The sequence below is a fragment of the Euprymna scolopes genome, chromosome 23, assembly GCF_053919585.1.
Source record: "Euprymna scolopes isolate OS-2025 chromosome 23, ASM5391958v1, whole genome shotgun sequence".
Lineage (NCBI taxonomy): Eukaryota > Metazoa > Mollusca > Cephalopoda > Sepiida > Sepiolidae > Euprymna > Euprymna scolopes.
In genome coordinates, this window is record NC_136504.1 from 95,699,631 (window position 1) to 95,719,867 (window position 20,237).

The 20,237-nt window shown below is 31.9% G+C and overlaps 1 protein-coding gene across 1 annotated transcript in view; it reads right to left on the reverse strand.

The window, feature by feature from the left end:
* LOC145246051 (atrial natriuretic peptide receptor 3-like) overlaps positions 1-17,890 on the reverse strand; it is a 598,398-nt gene extending 580,508 nt beyond the window's left edge. The window contains exon 1 of the mRNA XM_080107894.1: positions 16,319-17,890. Coding sequence (XP_079964020.1) covers positions 16,319-16,552 — 234 coding nt within the window. The 5' untranslated portion in view covers positions 16,553-17,890. The remainder of the gene's footprint in view (positions 1-16,318) is intronic.
* Positions 17,891-20,237: the final 2,347 nt, after the last annotated feature.

A 20,237-nucleotide genomic window follows, 5' to 3' on the forward strand; every position in this document is an offset into this window, starting at 1 on the left:
TTAAATTTGAAACATTCGTACGTGGGAGGCATCGGATTTTTTTGTTTGTGAACTTAATGGCTCACATGGCAGATCCCTTGTGTTAAGATTAAGTAGATTTTAAAACACTTTATGAAGGACGTATCAAGGTGGTCTAATGGTTATCGTACCTCACACAGCATTTAGTTCGAGTACATATTTATTAACAAAAAATTAACTGTTTAGAAAAAAATGTATACTACTCGCATGCGCATGTCTTATTTTCTCTACGAATTAAAATATATTTCTGCGAATTTTACGACTTGATAACGCCGAGCGACCTGTAAGTATTTATTTAACATAAACTTTGTATGTGTGTGTGTGTGTGTGTGTGTGTGTGTGTGTGTGTGTGTGTGTGTGTGTGTGGAGGGCGCCTCTCAGTGGACTACTAAAAAGATACGACGTTTTTTTTTTTTAATTTTCACACAAATTTATTTTACTTATCTTACAGTGTTCTAGATAAGTTTTATGTCGGAATGTCTTCGATAAGTATCGATAATTGAAATAAAAAGATGAAAGAAGGAACAGGCGATGTTGACTAAAGTAACCACTTTAAACAGACTAACATCGCAGTTGTTGCGAGGATATAATGTACAGTATCCTCCCTGTGTATAATGGTGGGTCAACAATAGAGCAGAAGATAAATCTATTTAATTGAAAAATGGGCGAATTTACCGATTTTGAGGATAATAAAATTATGGGAGTGTTAAACATTCGCTGCCCATCATACACTCCCGGGCAACGTCGGTTCTCTTCTAGTATATTCTTAATAGAATAAAGGAGTGACTCTCTTCCTCGGTCACTAATAATGTAAAATCCAATAATATCGTTTTAATAAAAAAAAAAAAAATGAACACCGTTTACTGCTTTCTTAACTTTTTATACAATAATAAATACGCTAAAAATATTTCTAAACAAGTGGAAATATTTTATTTATAAATACTCTGTACTTCTGTAGAAAGAATCCTAATGCGTATCTCAGATTATATAAAAAAAATTATTGCCACACTGATGAGTCATGACATATTGAAATATGTGTTTGATTAGTGAATATCTTTAACTTATTTCCCTCTTTTTCAGTCTTTCACTCGATAAGTATATTTAAATGTACATGTATATATGTAAAATGAATACGCTATTTAAACATCTCTCTCTATATAATTCGTTTGTATCATTACACTACATATATATGTTTGTGTGTGCGCATATATAATTATACATGTACACATATGTATATGTGTATATATATATATGTAGATATATGTATATATACATGTATATGTATGTATATATATATGTATATGTGTATATATATATGTATATATATACATGTATATCTATATATATGCATGTGTATATAGGTATACGTATATGTATATATATATATATGGATATATTTATATATATGTACATATATGTATATATACATGCATATTTGTAAATGTATATATGTGTATATATATGTATATATGTGTGTATATACATATGTATATATGTGTATATATATGTATATATGTGGGTATATATATGTGTATATATACGTGTACATATAGATGCATATAGATATGTATATATGTATATAGATATGTATATATGTGTATATATTTATATATTATGTATATATAAGTGTATATATGTATATATACATGTATCTGTATATATTTGCATATGTATGTATATATGTATATGATGTATGCATATATATGTGTGCATATATATATATATATATATATATATATATATATATATATATATATTGTCAGGTCATGTCATATGCTACTGGTACCATGCAACCCAGTACTCCCTGCTGTATGGTCTGGTCACCGGCGACTTAACTGATTCCCTCACCAGACTTGTCTGGTGAGGAGGGCGGCTAGTCTCCCGGAAAGATTAAAAGCAAGACCTTTCAAAGGGCGAATGAACCTTTTTTCGGGCTTAACGGCCAACTAGCACCGTGTATATTTGTGTGTATGTATATATGTGTTGGGGTTGAGAGGACTCTCGTAAGCCGTGGTGAAGGCAATCTTAGTAGTAGAAGCAAATCTCTAATTTAAAAACCATAAAGCGGGAGACCAGTACCCGCATTAAGTTGGTATGCAGTTTAATTTGCTGCTGGCTATCTTGCTCTTGCTTTTTGCTGGATCGGAACATTTTTAACCGAGAGAGTTATTTAGCTGTCGTACAAAGCTAAGACTTTAACATCATCTGTGTATAGATACTCCTTCAGGCATTTGGGCTCATAGAGTTTAAGTGTCTGGGGGAGTGACACTCATCTGGCAAGACGTTATAATCATAATATATATATATATATGTATGTATGTATAGACACGCAGTATATGTATATGGATATATATATATATATATGTATATATGTATATATATGTTTATATATGTATGTACTTATATATATATATATGCAATTGAGGTATATGTGCATAATAAGTTCGGAAAGAAAGTTCTAACGGGATTTTAATTTTGATTTCAAATGATATGCTGCCAAGACTAAACTAGTTTCATTCAATAATTACAAGAAACCCTCTCTACCACCCATAGCAATGGCCAACGACTCTTTATCTGAGAGTCCATCTTTCAAACTCCTTGGCCTAACGTTAACAGGAAACATGAGTTGGAACAATTACATTGAAGGCATTGCCAGGGCCGCTGCAAGAATGGTAGGCTCTCTCTACCGTGCTAGAAAACTACTAACACCCGAAAGTATCCTGTACCTCTATAAGGCCACCATTCGCCCATGTATGGAGTATTGCTGACACATCTGGGCTGGTGCATCTGCTACTAGTCTCTCGCTCCTTGACAAGGTTTAAAAGAGAGTCGCAAACCTGATAGGCCCTGAACTGGCATCTAAGCTTCAGCGACTGTCCCATCGACGAAATGTTGCATCCCTCTGCCTTTTCTACAAGTATTTTAGTGGTAAATGCTCTGACGAACTGCAATCACTTGTGCCCCCACGACGCGAGCACCCTCGACAAACCCGACAGGCTACTAGATCCCACCCCCACACTGTAGAGGTCCCTAGATGTAAAAGATCTTTTTACTCCAATAGTTTCTTCCCCAGAACCGCAAGACTCTGGAATTCCATTCCAGGTCCCTGCTTCCCCAACAGTACTGACGTGCAGAAGTTCAAGTGTAACGTGAACCGACACCTTGCTGCCCAAATCCCTACATAGTACCCCAGTAGTTGTTGCCCCTGATAGTAGCTCCCTACACCAAAGTGGCAATTTGCCTTGTTTGGGGTGAAAATGTAATAAAAAAAAAATAAATAAAATAAAATAAATAAATTTTTTATTATAAGACTTTACTTTATATATCGTTTCATAGCACTTTTCCGTCGATCTAGTTGTACTTGAAATAGTTTTAAAACAATTCCTTTTAGGACGTTTAAAAGAAGATGTAAAAACAAATTCGGAAAAGTTTCTCATATCAATTAAAGCTATACCGCAAAGTTGCCAGAACAGCTTGAGAGATTAACGAAAACTTTGGTCCAGGAAACATTAGTGCACGTATAGCACATTAGTGGTTTCAGAAATTTTGTGGCGGCGACGAGAGTCTTGAAGATAATGACCGTATTGGTCAACCATCAGATGTTGAGAACGATCAATGAAGAGCCTTAGTCTAAGCCAATCCACACAAAACTGTTGGATAACTTGCTTCCGAATTAGACGTTTAAGTATACGATGATTTTCAACAAGTTGAGAAAGATTGGAAAAATAGTAAATGGTTGCCATACAAAATGAACGAAGACCAAAAGGAACGCTGTTGAAATGGGTCACCTCTTTTTTATGCAACAAGAACGACCGGTTTCTCGACTGGGTTGTTTCTTGCCGTAAATAGTGGCTTATTTACGAGAACCGGCCACGCTTAGTTCAGGAGTTAGACACCGACGACACTCCACGGCGTTTCTCGAAGCAGGAGTTGCATCAAAACAAGGTAATACTGACTGTTAGGTGGCCTGCTTCCGGTCAGATCCATTACAGGTTTTTGAATAGAGGCGAAACCATTGCAGCGGAGAAGTACTGTCAGCAAATGAGTGAAATGTATAATAAACTTAGATAACAACACCTACAATTAGTCAACAGAAAAGGCCCAATGCTTCCTCCACGAAAATGCCCGAACGTATCTTGCTAAACCGACCCTCCAGAAGTTGAACGAATTGGGCTACGAAACTCCCTCATGCGCAATACTCATCCAACCTCTAACGCTCACATACCGAATATCAACTTTTTCAAGTATTTTGAGAACTTTCTGCATGAGAAATGCTTAAAAACCCTAAACCGTATCTAAAACGCAATAAACGATTTCCTCGCTAAAAGAACGCAAGGTTTTTACGTTAGTGTTATAAACAAACCTGATTTGGTTTGGGAAAAGTGTGTTCATTATCATGGTGCTTATTTCGATCAATAATTGTTTGTTTGAGCAGAGGTATGTTAATCTGAATTGAAATATTAAAAAAGGAAGAAAAATGTTAAACAAAATGTTTTAAAAATAATGGTACAAGATTCAATTTGAAATTTATTTATCTTCAAAGTACGCTTTTATAAATTTTACAAAGTAAGGTATAAAAATTTAATTCGAATTGAATAAAAAAATTACCTTGGATTTATTTTATGTGATGTACATTCTGTTGCACTTTCAAAAAAAATAATTGAAAATTTTATATCTATATCATTAATTGCTAGACGAAAGATCATGTTTTTAAAGTGCACAAAAATGTACATTACATGAAATAAATGCCTTGGATGAAATACTTTCCTAACTTGTATCTTATCTTTTTAAGATTATATTTTAAAACTCTCCTCTCTATTTCAGTTTTTATTTCTCCTCACACCACAACTAATTTTTGCAACTACCCCTTTTGTATTATTAGAGGTCTGAATATTCTCTCTGTTTCAGTTTGTATTTCTCCTCACAACAAAACTCATTTTTGCAACCCTCTCTTTGTAATACAGGTATGAATAATTAGATACTTTTTTAGATTAATTTTTTAAAACTTCTTTTAGAATAGAAAATCTTAAAAATTTAATATGGAACATATTTCATATAGGTTTCATTAACAAATATTCAATAAATAACGAGAAAAATAGAGATGAAAATTTCTAAATGAGTGTATAACTGGTTACGGTCGATAGTAGTCCTCGCCAGCGAGAGTCTTTGTTATTGTTATTCTATTATTATTATTATTTAAAACATTTTGTGTTCTGCTCTTTCGTACGAGGACTAATAGATATATATACATGCATATATATATATATATATCTGTATACATATATATACCGATATATATATATATATAATATATATATATATCTGTGTATACATATATATACCGATATATATATATATATATATATATATATACATACATATATATACAGATATACACATATATATATACAGATATATATATATACAGATATAAACATATATATGTATATCTGTATATATATATACAGATATATATATATATATATATATATATATACACACAAATATTATTTATATACGTATAGATGGAAAGTGTGCTTTGATAATGGCATAAATTTTATGTAGTGTTTTATCAGAAATATATTGTCATATTACTACATTTTACGCACGGAGTGAACATCTCTGAAGTACATATTGTGTGGGTGTGTGTGTGTGTATATATATATATATATATATATATATACTATGTGCTTCAGAGATGTTCACTCTTAAAATAAAAGAGAAAAGTAATTATTGGTCAATTAATTTCAATTAGAAAAAATATCAGCAATTTTATGATGCTGTGCACACATACGATTTTTGCTTAGGTCAAAAGAGTATAACCGTTGATTTTAATCAAGTCGTCGCGATGATGCAGTTGAAAACGAAAGTATATGCGCAGATGAACAACTTTACTAGTTTGTTAGAATACAAAGAAATCTATTAGTAGTACAAGTTCTGTTGATGATAAGTATACAAAGCTGCCTGCGTTGGCGACGGATATCAACATGTTGAGATAATTTTTAACATAAATTTGAACTTAAAAAATCATTATATATATATATATACATATATATGTATATATATATATATATATAAACACACACATATATATACATATATATGTATATATAAACACACATATATATATAAACATGTATATATATGTATATATATATATATATATATATATATATAATTGTAAAATAATGTCGTTTTCTTTTTACGTTCAACTTCCAAAGATCATAACTCCTTTCATAGTAAACTATATAAATGGAAATAATAACCATTAGAATAGATACATTTAGCGAATGAGAATGAAATTTATTCGTCCTATGAGTATAGAAATCCGGAGTTCTGGAAGCGATTAAGTCATTCGGCATCATCTCTACTTTTGAAGCATTTTTCGTGCACGAATTGTCCAGATGTTTTATAAAGTGATACTCGGTTTGCGAGAGGTCCGAGGAGTATGGTGGATTAGGCAGAGTCACGTAGCCCAATTTGTTCAGCTTCTGCAGCTCTGTTGAGCAACATGCGGGCGAGCATTGTCATTTAGAATTGGTCCCTTCCTATTGAGCAATCACGGGTACATACGTTTGCGCTTATGGTGCATTTCGTAAATTTGTCGGCAGTACTTCCCCGCCGTAATCGTTTCGCCCGGATTCAAGCAAAATGTGATGGATGAGACCGGCCATAGATAACCAAACAAGTATTATAACCATTTTGGTGCAATTTCTGCTTCTGAAAAGGTTGTGTAGTTCTCCGGCATCCAACCACTGTGTTGACCATCGCCAGTTGTCGTAGAGGATAAACCTGTCATCACCCATCACACTCTCCTCTAGAAATTAGTCGTTTTTATTGCGCAGAAGGAGCATAGAAGACACCTCAATACGAGGATTTTGTTTATTATCATTTAATTCATGTGACACCCATTCATCTATTTTTTTAGACTTCCCTATTTGGGTTAAATGGCGAACGACTGCTGAAAGTTGACCTTGACTTTACCAGCAATTTCTCGTGTAGTTTTGCGAGGATCGGCTTCAATTAAGTCTTTCCAATGTACGTTATCAACTGTAGTCGGTCGGCTGTGGCCGTCTTTATATTGGAGGCTCTCTTCACCATTGCGAAATTTCTTGAATCACCTTTGTACTACACGTTCGTTGGTGGTTCTTGAGAAAAACGCATCATTGATATCACGAGCTGTCTCGGCAGCTCTTCGGTCTAGTTTTAACTGGAACAAGAAAATCGTGCAGATTTGAATTTTGTCCATGCTGTCGAAAAGCGTGCAAAATATAAATTTAGAGATTGAGAATTGTAAGGAATAACACGATTCAATATAACAGAAAACCGGGCTTCAAAATAGTATATAAATTGGCTATATATATATATATCAATGAATTAATTTAGAAATCCTCTATAAAAGTAATATGTAGGAAAACGATATTGTTTTTGCGCCAACCTCATGGAAATGATAATGTGACGTTCGTATCCAATTACTGCTCTTAACAGTATTGAACTTTTTTCTATCTTGATGGGTTTCTGTAAAAGATACACTTGTTGATAACGTGGTTGTCAAGGGGTCTGATTTCAACGCTTCGACCTTTGAAAACTCTACCAACCCCTCAGCCAATTTTGTGTCTAAACACTTGAAATTTTAGGTGTAGATTACTTGTACATGAATCAAACATTTTAATTCGATTAGCGCCCCAAACAATAAATGATAAGGGGTCAAAATTGGAATCAAATTTTAAAAAGAATACCTCTGCGGTCTCTACAAAATTACTCGGCCAATTTTTGGTGTATTTGAAATTTTACCAAAAGTGTATTCAGACCTCTCATTCAATATTTGATCTAAACATTTTAAATTTTACATGAAGTGAATTCTATCATATGGCAAGCATTTTAATCGTTTTTTGGCCGATAATTTAGCTACCAACGGGTCAAAGTTCAAGAGATTTGATCTTTGCGGTATCTAGAAAACTATTCCGCCAATTTTGGGTCTAAACATTGAAATTTGACATAAAGGGTATTCAGACATGCAGCAAGCTTTTTAATCAGTTTTGGGGCAAAAATCTGCCTGCCAAGCGGTCAAAGTTGAAAGAGGTGATCTTTGCAGACGTTACCAAACTCCTCCACCAATTCTGGGGGTCTAAACACTTGGAATTTTGGATGTAGGTTACCGTGACAAGAGGCAAAGTTTATATATATATATATATATATATATATATATGCTTAAAAATAAGCAAGAAAATGTAGTAGAGTGGAGAAATATTCTTTTATTGTTTAGATTACGTGTAGCATTTCTTAAATATCCTGTAGTGTTATAAAGAAAATGTTGGAAGTGCTCCCCGTTGATGTTTATGCATTTTTGAGCACGTTTAACAAAGTTTGCAGATAATGCCTGTATATCTTCTCTTGTCATTCTCCAGATAGCATTTGTATAGATTGTGAGGATTATGTGCACAAACTTTTTCGGTTTTAAATCACCCAAAGATTAAAATCACATGATGACAAATCGGGGGCACGTGGTGGCCATAACCTTTTGCTTATTGTTCCTTCTTCCGTAAACACTTCATAAACTTTTATCAGTGATTTGTGAGACTATGGCATGTAGCGCCATCTTGTTTGTAAAAAATTTCATTTTATTTGGTTGTCAGTTGGCCCATAAGAGAAAGATTAGAATATATATATATATATATATATATATATATATATATATATATTGTTAGTTTTGATCTCACTAATATATATTAGGTTCAACATAACAGTTGACAGACATTTACCTTTATAATAATAAATACGTTATCTGTATGAATTATCATATTTGAGCGTATCTTTTACGAGCAGATATCTCCGGGCGGCCTACTTGTTTGTATATATATATATATATATATATATATATATATATATATATATATATATATATATATATATATATATATATATATAACGGAATATGGCAAATGTGAACTACGTAATTGCTGCCACATGCGATGATTGATATAGAAACGAGGATTTTTATATTTAAAACTTAATGATTTAATAGCTACGAAGAGGAAAGTCGCTTCTCAAAATGAACGAAGTTTTGTGCTCCGAGATTTTTTATTCTAAATAGTAACTTTTTAAATCTATAGATTATTTTCTTTCTTTCTTTCTTTTTTTCTTTTTTTTTTTTTTTTTTTTGGCTAGGCTTTTTTGGTGCCTTGGTCGTAAATGTCCGGAACATGCTTGATTACTGACATCTCTGTCGCTACAAAAAATCGCCGAACCCACATATTTACATGCTGATTTACACTACATCGGTTTCCTACACACTCAAAATTGACGGCAATGTTCACCGATTCATTATATTTTTCTGCATGGAGAAATTAATGGTAAATTTTTAATAATTGTTTGATATTTGGTCAAAAAATCAGTAAGCGATGAAGCTTTAAAGTAGTTCTAAATGACTAAAATTGTTACTTAACCATATATTCAAACACTACCGTGTTTGAATGATATATATATTTACACGGTGGTCACCACTCAGGGATAAGGGTTATTGCAAGTACAGTACGTTAGTGTGGAGATTTAATAAAGTGTTTACTTAAGGGGGCGGTTCATTAGGAATTTGTTAACGTTGGACTTGAAGACATCCAAGTTGTAGTCAGGTGGGAAGCAGGCAGACGGATCAGAGTTCCACAGGCGTGCAGTTCTAAGAAAGAAGCTTTGTTCAGGGAATCCACGTTTTGATTTAGGCACAGATAAAGAGTGGGGGAAATTTTTCACAGTGGATTCAGCTAGACGGGTGTATTTCGTGAAAGATTGGCGACGAGAGACCATAGATTGGAGTTCAGACGAGCACTTGCCATGGAAATAAAGATAAAACAAGGATAGGCTCGCAACGTCTCTTCTGTGGAGAGAGGTTGCAGTGTAGAGAAAAAGGCATCCCTCACTAAGCCACGAAGTCTATTTTGTACTCTGTCAAGGCAGGATAGGCTGTTTTTAGCAGCTCCTGCCCAGATATGGCAGCAGTATTCCATACTTGGATGTACTTGGCTTTTATATAGATAGATAATTGCATCATATATATATATATATATATATATATATATATATAATAATTAAAAATTCAGGTTTCTCTCGCTTAATGTGGAGTGATTTCGTAAATTGAGATTTATTTCGGCGCAAGTCATTACACATTGTTCATTATTATCGATTTGGATATATATATATATATATATATTTTAGGGTTTCTTTTGTGCATAATGTACAAAATTTATCTCCTGGTTTATATGATTTGCAAGTCTCAATTATTTGCCATTTTAAGTTGAAAGAAATATTGCTATTTTTTAGTTGCCAAATATAGTTGGATAGAGTAGTTTGGTTTGATAGAGAGTTATTTTTAAAAGAATGTTTGTGCGTTGAAATTCTATGTTTTATTGGGCCAGATGTGGAACCAATATATATTACCTCTTGATTATTATGATTATTTTCCGTTAGGTCTATTGTTGGATTATAATGTGGTGGGTTGGTTAATAATTGATCGGTAGATTGATTTAAGTTGGTGTTATTATTTAATCTGGTAGTTGAGTTATGGCTGTTGATAGGTTCTTGTATATTTGGAGTTTTTGATACTGTGCAGCTATAGATAACATTTTTAATTTTACATGAGCCTTGTAGGGGACATTTATTTGGCAACTAAAAAATAGCAATATTTCTTTCAACTTAAAATGGCAAATAATTGAGACTTGCAAATCATATAAACCAGGAGATAAATTTTGTACATTATGCACAAAAGAAACCCTAAAAATTTTAAAATATGAAGATATAAAAAGCACAACCAAACTAGTAAATTCAAGACACGAGCTTCTATCATGTAATCATAAACGTTGGTTTAAATTTAATAAATATAAACCACCTTAAATCATTAAAAATTACTCATTAGTAAAAATAATTTTTTTTTTTTAATAAATTAAGTTAAACCAATTACCGCCCTTAGACTCGTAAATCAAATAATAAATAAAGCCATGACAATTATCTCCCCTTAAAAACTTGCAAAATAAATGCTCTCTCTCTCTATAGATATTAACTGTAGCGTCTCTAAATCAAAATACGCTAACGGAAACAATTTACTGCACGAGCGTCGCCCTTTTAAAATTCATCATTCAATAAAATAAAAAGCTATAGCAAACATCTAAATGACTACTTTAAATACAGTTCCTGATTTCAAAAAAAGAAAAACCAAAAGGTAATTATATATCTATATATTTTTAAATCAAATTTATTATGTAAATTCAAAAAAAATATATATTTTTTCTACTCATTTCTATCTCTAACCTATACCAATTTTCTTATTAATTTTCTTATAAATTTTAAATCCAAACCTTTTACTTCAATTTTTCAGATTCATCTGCCTTACTTTTAATGCTAGGTTTATTTTTGGTGTCTTTTCAATTCAATAGAAATCCTCCTAAATTTGCTGATGAGGAGACCGTGCTTACCAAAAAAACTATGTAGAATTGTTCTACGTGACTTCATGTATACCACAAATAAAAAGCACGGATTTCCGAAACGATCGTACAGATAATTGACTTTGTTGTTGTTTCTTCTTATGAAACTGATTTTTAATTTAATTAAATTTTGATTTTTAAATTTTAAAATTTTTTAAAATTTTTAAATTATAAATCACATTACTTAATATATATATATATATATATATATATATATATAGATGTTTGTGTGCATGTGAGTGTGAGTGTTTGTTAATAGAATATAAAATGAAGATGTGTATTCACTTGTATACTTATATATAGATATATGACTCGTCTGCAACCACCGAGAATCGATACCAAATCGTTTAGCTTACGATTTCGCTTTCCTTCGTCGTATATGCCAGAGCTATGAAGACATATATATTTTTGTATGTATAATCTATGTTTTTCTATACTCCTGAGGAAATGCCTAAGTGTTCAGAGGAAAGTGAAAGCGAAGGGCAAGTATGGCAAACCCACATTCTAAGATGAATGAGAAGAAAATGTTACCCTAAAAAATTCCACGTTAGTGTTTTTATCTTTACGTCAACGGATATGTATGTATTAAATGTTAACTTTCTAACCGAAATGGATGGTTCTATATGACTATATATGACAACACTCAGAAGCATATTGTTTAGTTTTTAGTTCTTCCGAAAACTCATGTATGTATATATATATATATATATATATATATATATATATATATATGTGTGTGTGTGTGTGTGTGTGTGTATATTGGTCACAATATTTGTATGTGTGTATGTGTATATATTTCCCAAAACCTGTGTCGTAAATAAAGAGAAGACTAAAACTCCCTGCTATGGTTTCAAATCATTTAAAATAACAGCAAAGGGTTACTTGATTCCAAATATTTCTCACATGTTATATGTCTCCTCTTTTTTAATTAATGTACTATAATGAATATCTCCAATATAAAATAGTCCTTACACACTGAAATGTACTTTATGTAGGAAAATCTGAGCAGGAAAGTATAACACACGATGAATATTTGAAATCAAGTCTCCCTTGCTGTTATTTCAGATCATTTAGAACCATAGCTGCAAGCTTTAGTCTTCCCCACCAGCAAGGCCAGAGGGTTGGGAGAAATATAAGATATTTTGGAATGCATATGCAAAACCAGAAACACACACATCTCTGATTGAAACAGTTTATAGCTGTAAAACAGTAGCAAAAGGAAGTTCTGAATGATGAATGATTTCCTTAATGTGCGACCTTAAGGTCAAATGTAACATAGCCTAATACACAATTCAAGTCACTACCTTTCCAATAAGCTTTTATTTGTATAATTCTGACTGATCAATAGTCACTGAGATGTGGAACTTATAAAACTGCCAAAAAAGCAGTACGTGCAACAAATATATATATATATATATATATATATATATATATGTATATATATATATATATATACATACATATATATATGCATATATATATGTGCATATATATACATTTATATTTATAAATATATACATAAATATTTATATAAATACATATATATTTATATGTACATACATCTCTCTCTCTCTCTATATATATATATATATATATATATATATATATGTATATATATGCATACATACGCATTTGTAAATATAAATTTATATATACATATATATTTATATAAAATAAAAATTACAATTAAATTTACCAAAATGATCCAAGATGGTAAAATTAAAGTATATTATAAATATTAAAGAATTAATATTTATAAAGTTATCTCAGCCAGATGTAAAAGCTCGATAAAACGAAATAGGAAATAGAGCTCATAATACGAGCAAACAGTTTATAAAACATGTTAAAAATCACTTTGAAATGAGTTAAAACATATTTAATCTGAAAAGGAAACGCTAGATAAGTGGCTAGTCCTTAATCCGGGGAGTTTCGAAGAAATACTTTCCTTCTCATCAGAGGGTAAGAATTAGCAATATATATATATATATATATATATATATATATATATATATATATATATATACATTTATATATATGCATATATATTTACACACACATATATAAATATACATATATATTTATATATATATACATATATTTATATATATATTATATAAATTTATATGTATATATACATATTTATGTATGCATATATTTATATATATTTATATAAATTTATATGTATATATATATTTATACAAATTTATATGTATATATATATTTATATAGATATACATATATATTTATATATACATACATATATATTTAGATATAAATATTTATATATATGCATATATATATATATATATATATATATATATATATATACTAGCAAACGTACCCGTCGTTGACTGGGCTCAAAACAACCTACAGAAAATGGACTCTGATTTATGATAGTATGATAGGTTATGAAAAAGAAGGGTTGTATGGAAATAACTTCGAATTTGGGAGTATCAAAACCAAAGCAAAATATGATGAAAGTAAAAATAAAATAGATAACCCCCATAATTTATTATACCATAAATGTTCATACTGAAACACTTATCATAATATTCTGTGGATCGATATTAAAAAACCGTGTTAAACTTTGTGACATATTTCCATTCTATGGAGATCAGGCACGAACGAACACCCCATTATTTTATTATACTATATTTCTTCAAACTGAAACATAATCATCAAATTATACTTACGCAGATAGATATGAAAAGTTTTTATTAAAGTTTGTGCCTATTTTCATTCTATGGAGGCCAGGCGCGAACGCAGACCCCACAATTTTATTATAACATCCTTATTTAAGTTAAAACATAGTTATCAAAGCATTATTATGCACATCTATATCAAAAACCCTTGTAAACATTTTTTTTTTATTTTTAAATTTTTTGTTTCGATATTTTGTGGACCAGGCGCGAACGCCTACCCCACAATTTTAATGAACCACCGTTCTGCCAGATCACACATACCCATTTCTGTATATTTATTTATATATATATATATATATATATATATATATATATATATATATATATATATATATGTACATATATATTTATATTCATATGCAAATATATATATATATATATATATATAATGTTTACACACACACACACACACACACACACAAGCCGCCCGTCATTGACCAACCGTAAAATACGCTCAAATATAATATTTTGAATAATGCCGATTTCGGATTTATTTTATATTAAATTAGACCCAATATAAATATTTATTAAAAAAAATGACTCGTGTGGAACCACCGAGAATCGATACCAAATCGTTTAGCTTAGGATTTCCTTTTCCTTTGACGTTTATGCCAGAGCTATGAAGACGTGTTTGCTGCAAGGCTAAGAATTAAAAATGAACACAAGCTACGCATGATATTAATAATGCTGCGGTTCGACCTACACCTGGGAAATTCCATTTTTTTCACGCTTTTGCACTGAGTTTCCCTTCTAAAACCCGAATACAAAATTTTGTATGGATTCTAATACCCTACATATAAAGTTTCCTGATTGTAGACTAAAAGCTGACAGAGGAGTTTGCTAGAAAACCAGCTTTTAAACAAATATATATACGCATGCATTAATATATATAGAAAGAGGTATGTGTTTTTCGCAAATATTACACAAGAATAAATCCCGTAGAATATCTGTAGTAATATAATAATGGTGAACTAACTTAAGATGATCACCTGAAAAGAAAACCGAAAAAAAAAAAATAATAGGGAATTAATTTAAATGCATGTTACAAAATATGCAAAGTAAATTGATTTGTTTGCAGATTGATGCAATTCAACGATGTACATATAGAAAAAGTTGTGTTTCCTTTCAAAAACAATAAAAATAAAGGGTTTTTAATATACATATTAATACACCAAATATATATATAGGAAATATAATTAAAATTTTACGACAGTCGGTAAAAATAAACCTATATTTTCAGACCAAGACTATATTTGAATATATATTGTGTTTTCGGGTGATTTTTGCTTGGATTTTCTTGGCTTAGTTGTCGCCCCTATGGCTTTGCCGGACCACTAATATATATGTATGTATGTTTGTGTGTATATATATATATATATATATATATATATATATATATATATTACTTATTATTGAACATTTTATATAAACAAATGAAAGTTTTACGGGTTTACTCTTTACAAAGTAAAGATAAGCACGATTACGAATACACACACACATATATATGTATACATACATATAAATATATGCATACATATTTGCATATAAATAAATGTATATATACACATACATATATGTATATATATACATATAAATACATGTATATATATCGTCATATATATATACGTGTATATATACACATGTGTATACACACATATATGTATGTATACAGACGTTTGTATATGTGTATATATATATGTATATATATATGTGCATAAATATATATATATGCATATATACCCACACATACATATGTGTATGTGTTATTTATACTTTATTTTCGATAGTTTAATTGAAAAAAAATACAATGATTTTATTGCGGAAGAGCATTACCTCAATGCTACCCGGCAATACAAGGTAATTATTTTATTTGACATGTGTGCTCGGCATACGCAGAACACACACACACACACACACACACATATATATATATATATATATATATATATATATATATATATATATATATGCGGGCTCGTAATTATCATGATGTAAATATCGCATTACAACCTATGTTTAAAATTAGAAATAAAGCTTTTAACTTTTCTAGAAAATATTGTACCCATAAATCTTCTTTTTTTTTTATTATTCCATAGCAGGATTTGAACCTTAAAAAAATCCACCCACCTTTATATTGTATCCTTCCGGGAGTTGTTTCTGCTCTTTAATGGTCCGTATTCCTATATCAATGCCAAGCTTTACTTTGTCAATGGAAAAAGCGTACGTGTTATTCCGTGGCAATATTACAGCGATGTTAATAATTGTTGTACTGACGATGGCGGTATCCCCGGCCGAAGTGTACTCCCCATCCAGGGTACCGACAAGGCATAAGATCACACAGAGTCGCACAATTCCATACATACTGGACCTTTGCGGTAGTTAAACCGTGTCACTTAATATTTATTTTTGTTTTTATTTGTTTTTGTCTTTTATTATATGTTAACCGAGTTGATCAGCCCTGCAAGGTGCGTGTTGTTCTGTTGTGTGTTAGCAACACCTGTCTTGCCGGTAAGTAGAAAGAAAGCTGTAGTAGGAGGAACTTGAGAGAGGGAGTTTGTTTGAGCGCGAGGGAGAGAGAGAGAGAAAGAGAGAGAGAGAGAGAGAGAGAGAGAGAGAGAGAGGACAGGGGATTATGAAATGGGAAGAACTTTAAGATTTAGTAGTCGTGGGAGGAGGACGTTAAAGCGCAATTTTAAGAAAATACTGAAAGGCTTATGTGCAGAAAGTGAGAAAGAGTTTTGACTTTTTGATGTGGAAATATGTTTTAAAATGACCGGGGAATAGAGCGTGAGACGAGATTCAAATGAAAAAAAAAAAACAACAACAAAAACAAAGAGGAACAAATAAATAAAGAAAATGCGTTTCCGTAATAAAATGAAGAATTTGAGGAAATTAACAGAAAATGCGCGGATAATTTTTAAAAGTTAAAACTAAGTCCGAAACTCTACGGAAGAAGGAATAATGTTACACACGGAGGAAAACAATACATAGAGAAGCATAATGAAAAATTACTAAAGAAAAACGAATTGAATATCACATAAAAATAAGATGCGTTAGTGAAAGTGGGGGAATTTTAAAGTTTCAATTAAGTCCGAAACTGACGATCAAACGGAGTAAGGGAAGAAAAAAAAACAAAACAAAAAAAAAACGGAACAAATAAGTTAAGAAAAGAAAAAATAAAGGAGAATGCAATCAAATAAATATACAAATAAAGGGAATTCGAAAAAAAAATCTTTTAACATAAAACTGAGATAATTTCAAGAAAATTCGGAAAATGTGAAAGTTTGGATTTTGTAAGGCCAGAAAATGGAAGATGACAGGGGGCATATAAATAATAAGAACATGTGCGAAGGAAAAAGAATGAATGAATGAAAAAAAGAATGGCGAAGAAAAAAAAATGTCGAACGAAATCGCTAAGCACTCAGCTGAACTCTTAGAAGAAATGCAACACGCAAAATCGGCTGAAAGCAACAGAAAAAAAAAGTAAGCAAAGAAAAAATATCAGATGGACAGTGTGTTCAACCTGGATAAAATATTGTGCGACTTAAGAGGTAGGGGTGTAGGGAATAGAAAATAACAGCAAAACGAGGAGAAAACACCGCGTAAGCAAAGAGTGAATTGTGTTGCGCGTATCCGACGCGACTAGCGAAGACTGAAAACACGCGCCTTTCTCGCCGAGTTTATGCGCACGGTAGAATAACAGTAGCAGGCAGAAAGACGGAGCCGCTCAACTCCGTGTTTTCTAAACACGCTGGAAAACCAGTACTCGACATCATCATTACCCACATCATCATTATTACTATTTTTTATTGTTATAATTATCAATAATCTTAGTAGTAGTTGTATTTTTTATCATTGTTGTATTTCTATTTTTATCGTTATAATCATTGTTGCTGTTGTTGTTGTTGTTGTTGTTGTTGTTGTTGCGATTATAGAGTCCGTTCCAAAAGTAAAGCAACCTCTTGTGCTCCAGAATTTATTTTTCTACATAGTCACTAATATTCTGAATGAACTTTCGCTAGCAATGGACGATGCCTGTGCATGGGCGCCAGGGGCATACTTTGTCATGCGTGAGTCGTTACGAAAGTAAAGCCTCCTATTATTAACTTGACGGGTTGAAGAGCTACGAAGACGGAAGTGGTGCCACGAAAACGAGCTAACGTTTTGTGCTCTAGAATTTATTTTTCTACATAGTTACCACGATTCTTAATGCACTTTAGCCAGAAATCCAATGGCGCATCTCTGCTTTTGACGCACGTCCATGACAGGAGAGACTAACACGGTTAATATCGGCAGCAGAGAGATGAAACTATCAGGCTTCGAATGCATAACTTCAGTCATCATAAAAATGCAGTTTGAAATTATCTACGATCTATCCGGCGAGATAAAAGAAAAAAAGATGCATTTCTTTTGGCACGCTCCTCTTATTACTCTTGTCGTTATTATTATTGTTATTATTATTGTTATTATTATTATTATTATTATTATTATTATTATTATTATCATTATTATTATTATTATTATTATTATTATAGGTTCACGAGTAGCTTTTACGCAAGTCATCAAAGATCTCTCCTTGAAAACAATGTGTGGTTTTTCACTGGAAGCTGAGTGAAAACAGGTCTCCCCAGAGTTCTAGTACTCTCCACCTCTTTCGATAACATTTGCAAATAAATTTGCATTATCGCAACATCCTCTCATCATTGATTTCGACCATTGGTTTCCACATGAATTTGAGTGGCAATAAGCCCCCCCCAAGGCCCCAGTTCTCTTCGCACTTGTCCAGCGGAGGTCTGGTCAGTTCTCTCTATCATTATTACTATTATTATTTTTCATCATCATCATCATCATCATCATCATCGTCGTCGTCGTCGTCATCATTGTTGTTGTTTCCTTCAACTCCTCCTCCTCCTCCTCCTAGTTCTAACACTAGTTATCAACAATGATTGATCCCTCAAAATTACCAGGTTTTTTTCTGGATTCTAAGTGACAACAAGTCTCACCAGAATTCCAGTAATCTCCAACACTTTTCATAAGAAATACTCGTGGTGTTTCGTTATCGCAATAACCGCTTGCTATTGATAATGCTATTGATTTATTTGCAATTTTAATAGTAATTAACCCCTCACACACAATATCACTTTCTATACTCGTAAAATCTTCGTGCGTACTGACTGTTGTTTTAACCGCGGCTAATGCCGATACATGGTGTTTTCTCTCTGTGTGTGGGAGGGGGATATATTTGTTGCAGTTTCAGTGCCTTTGGGATCATTTTTATTATTTTTTTGCATGTGCTCGCTCACTACCAACAAGAAATAGCGCATCCTGGTCCCTGAGTGATAAGAAGCTTCACCGGATTTCCAACACTCTCCTTTTCATCCTGTCATGCTTACGTATTACTTGACGTTCTCACAACAGGCGTGCACTGTTGATAACGGTCGTTCTCGTTTCTCTAAAAGCCGAGTGGTGATTCCATTTCTCAGGTTCTAATGATCTTAATGGATAGTGATATCTCTCCTGACTTTTTCCACCGTTCCTCATATTTCTATAGTACAAAGCGGTAGCAGTACAACGATTTTTTATGACATGGTTTGAGGAGGGGGCAAAATTTGGGATTTTCCTACTTACACTGGCAGCTGTGTTTACGTAGTCTACGAGTTTATCTGTGATTTGTGAACCGCATTCGTTTATGTGAGTTGGTTTCCGACATTAATGATTTTCTCCTAATATTTACAACTATCTTATAAGTCCAGTGCATTGTGTGGTGTCACTTAATTCCAATTTCTTGTCTAAAATCTGTTTCTTTTGTACAAAAAAAACTGTATGGATTTGAGTGGCAATTATTGGCGTTGCAGAACTAATATATTTTAATTTCCAATTTTCCTCGAACCGGTTTCATCTATTTGATAAGTCTTTTATTTGTTTATTTTATCTTAACACAGTGAAAAGCTGGAACGTAAACATCCATGTTTGTGTATGTTTCTTCCGTATTGATTACATGCAGTTCAGCCCGGCTTTGCTCGGGCCCTATGTACTGTTCATAACT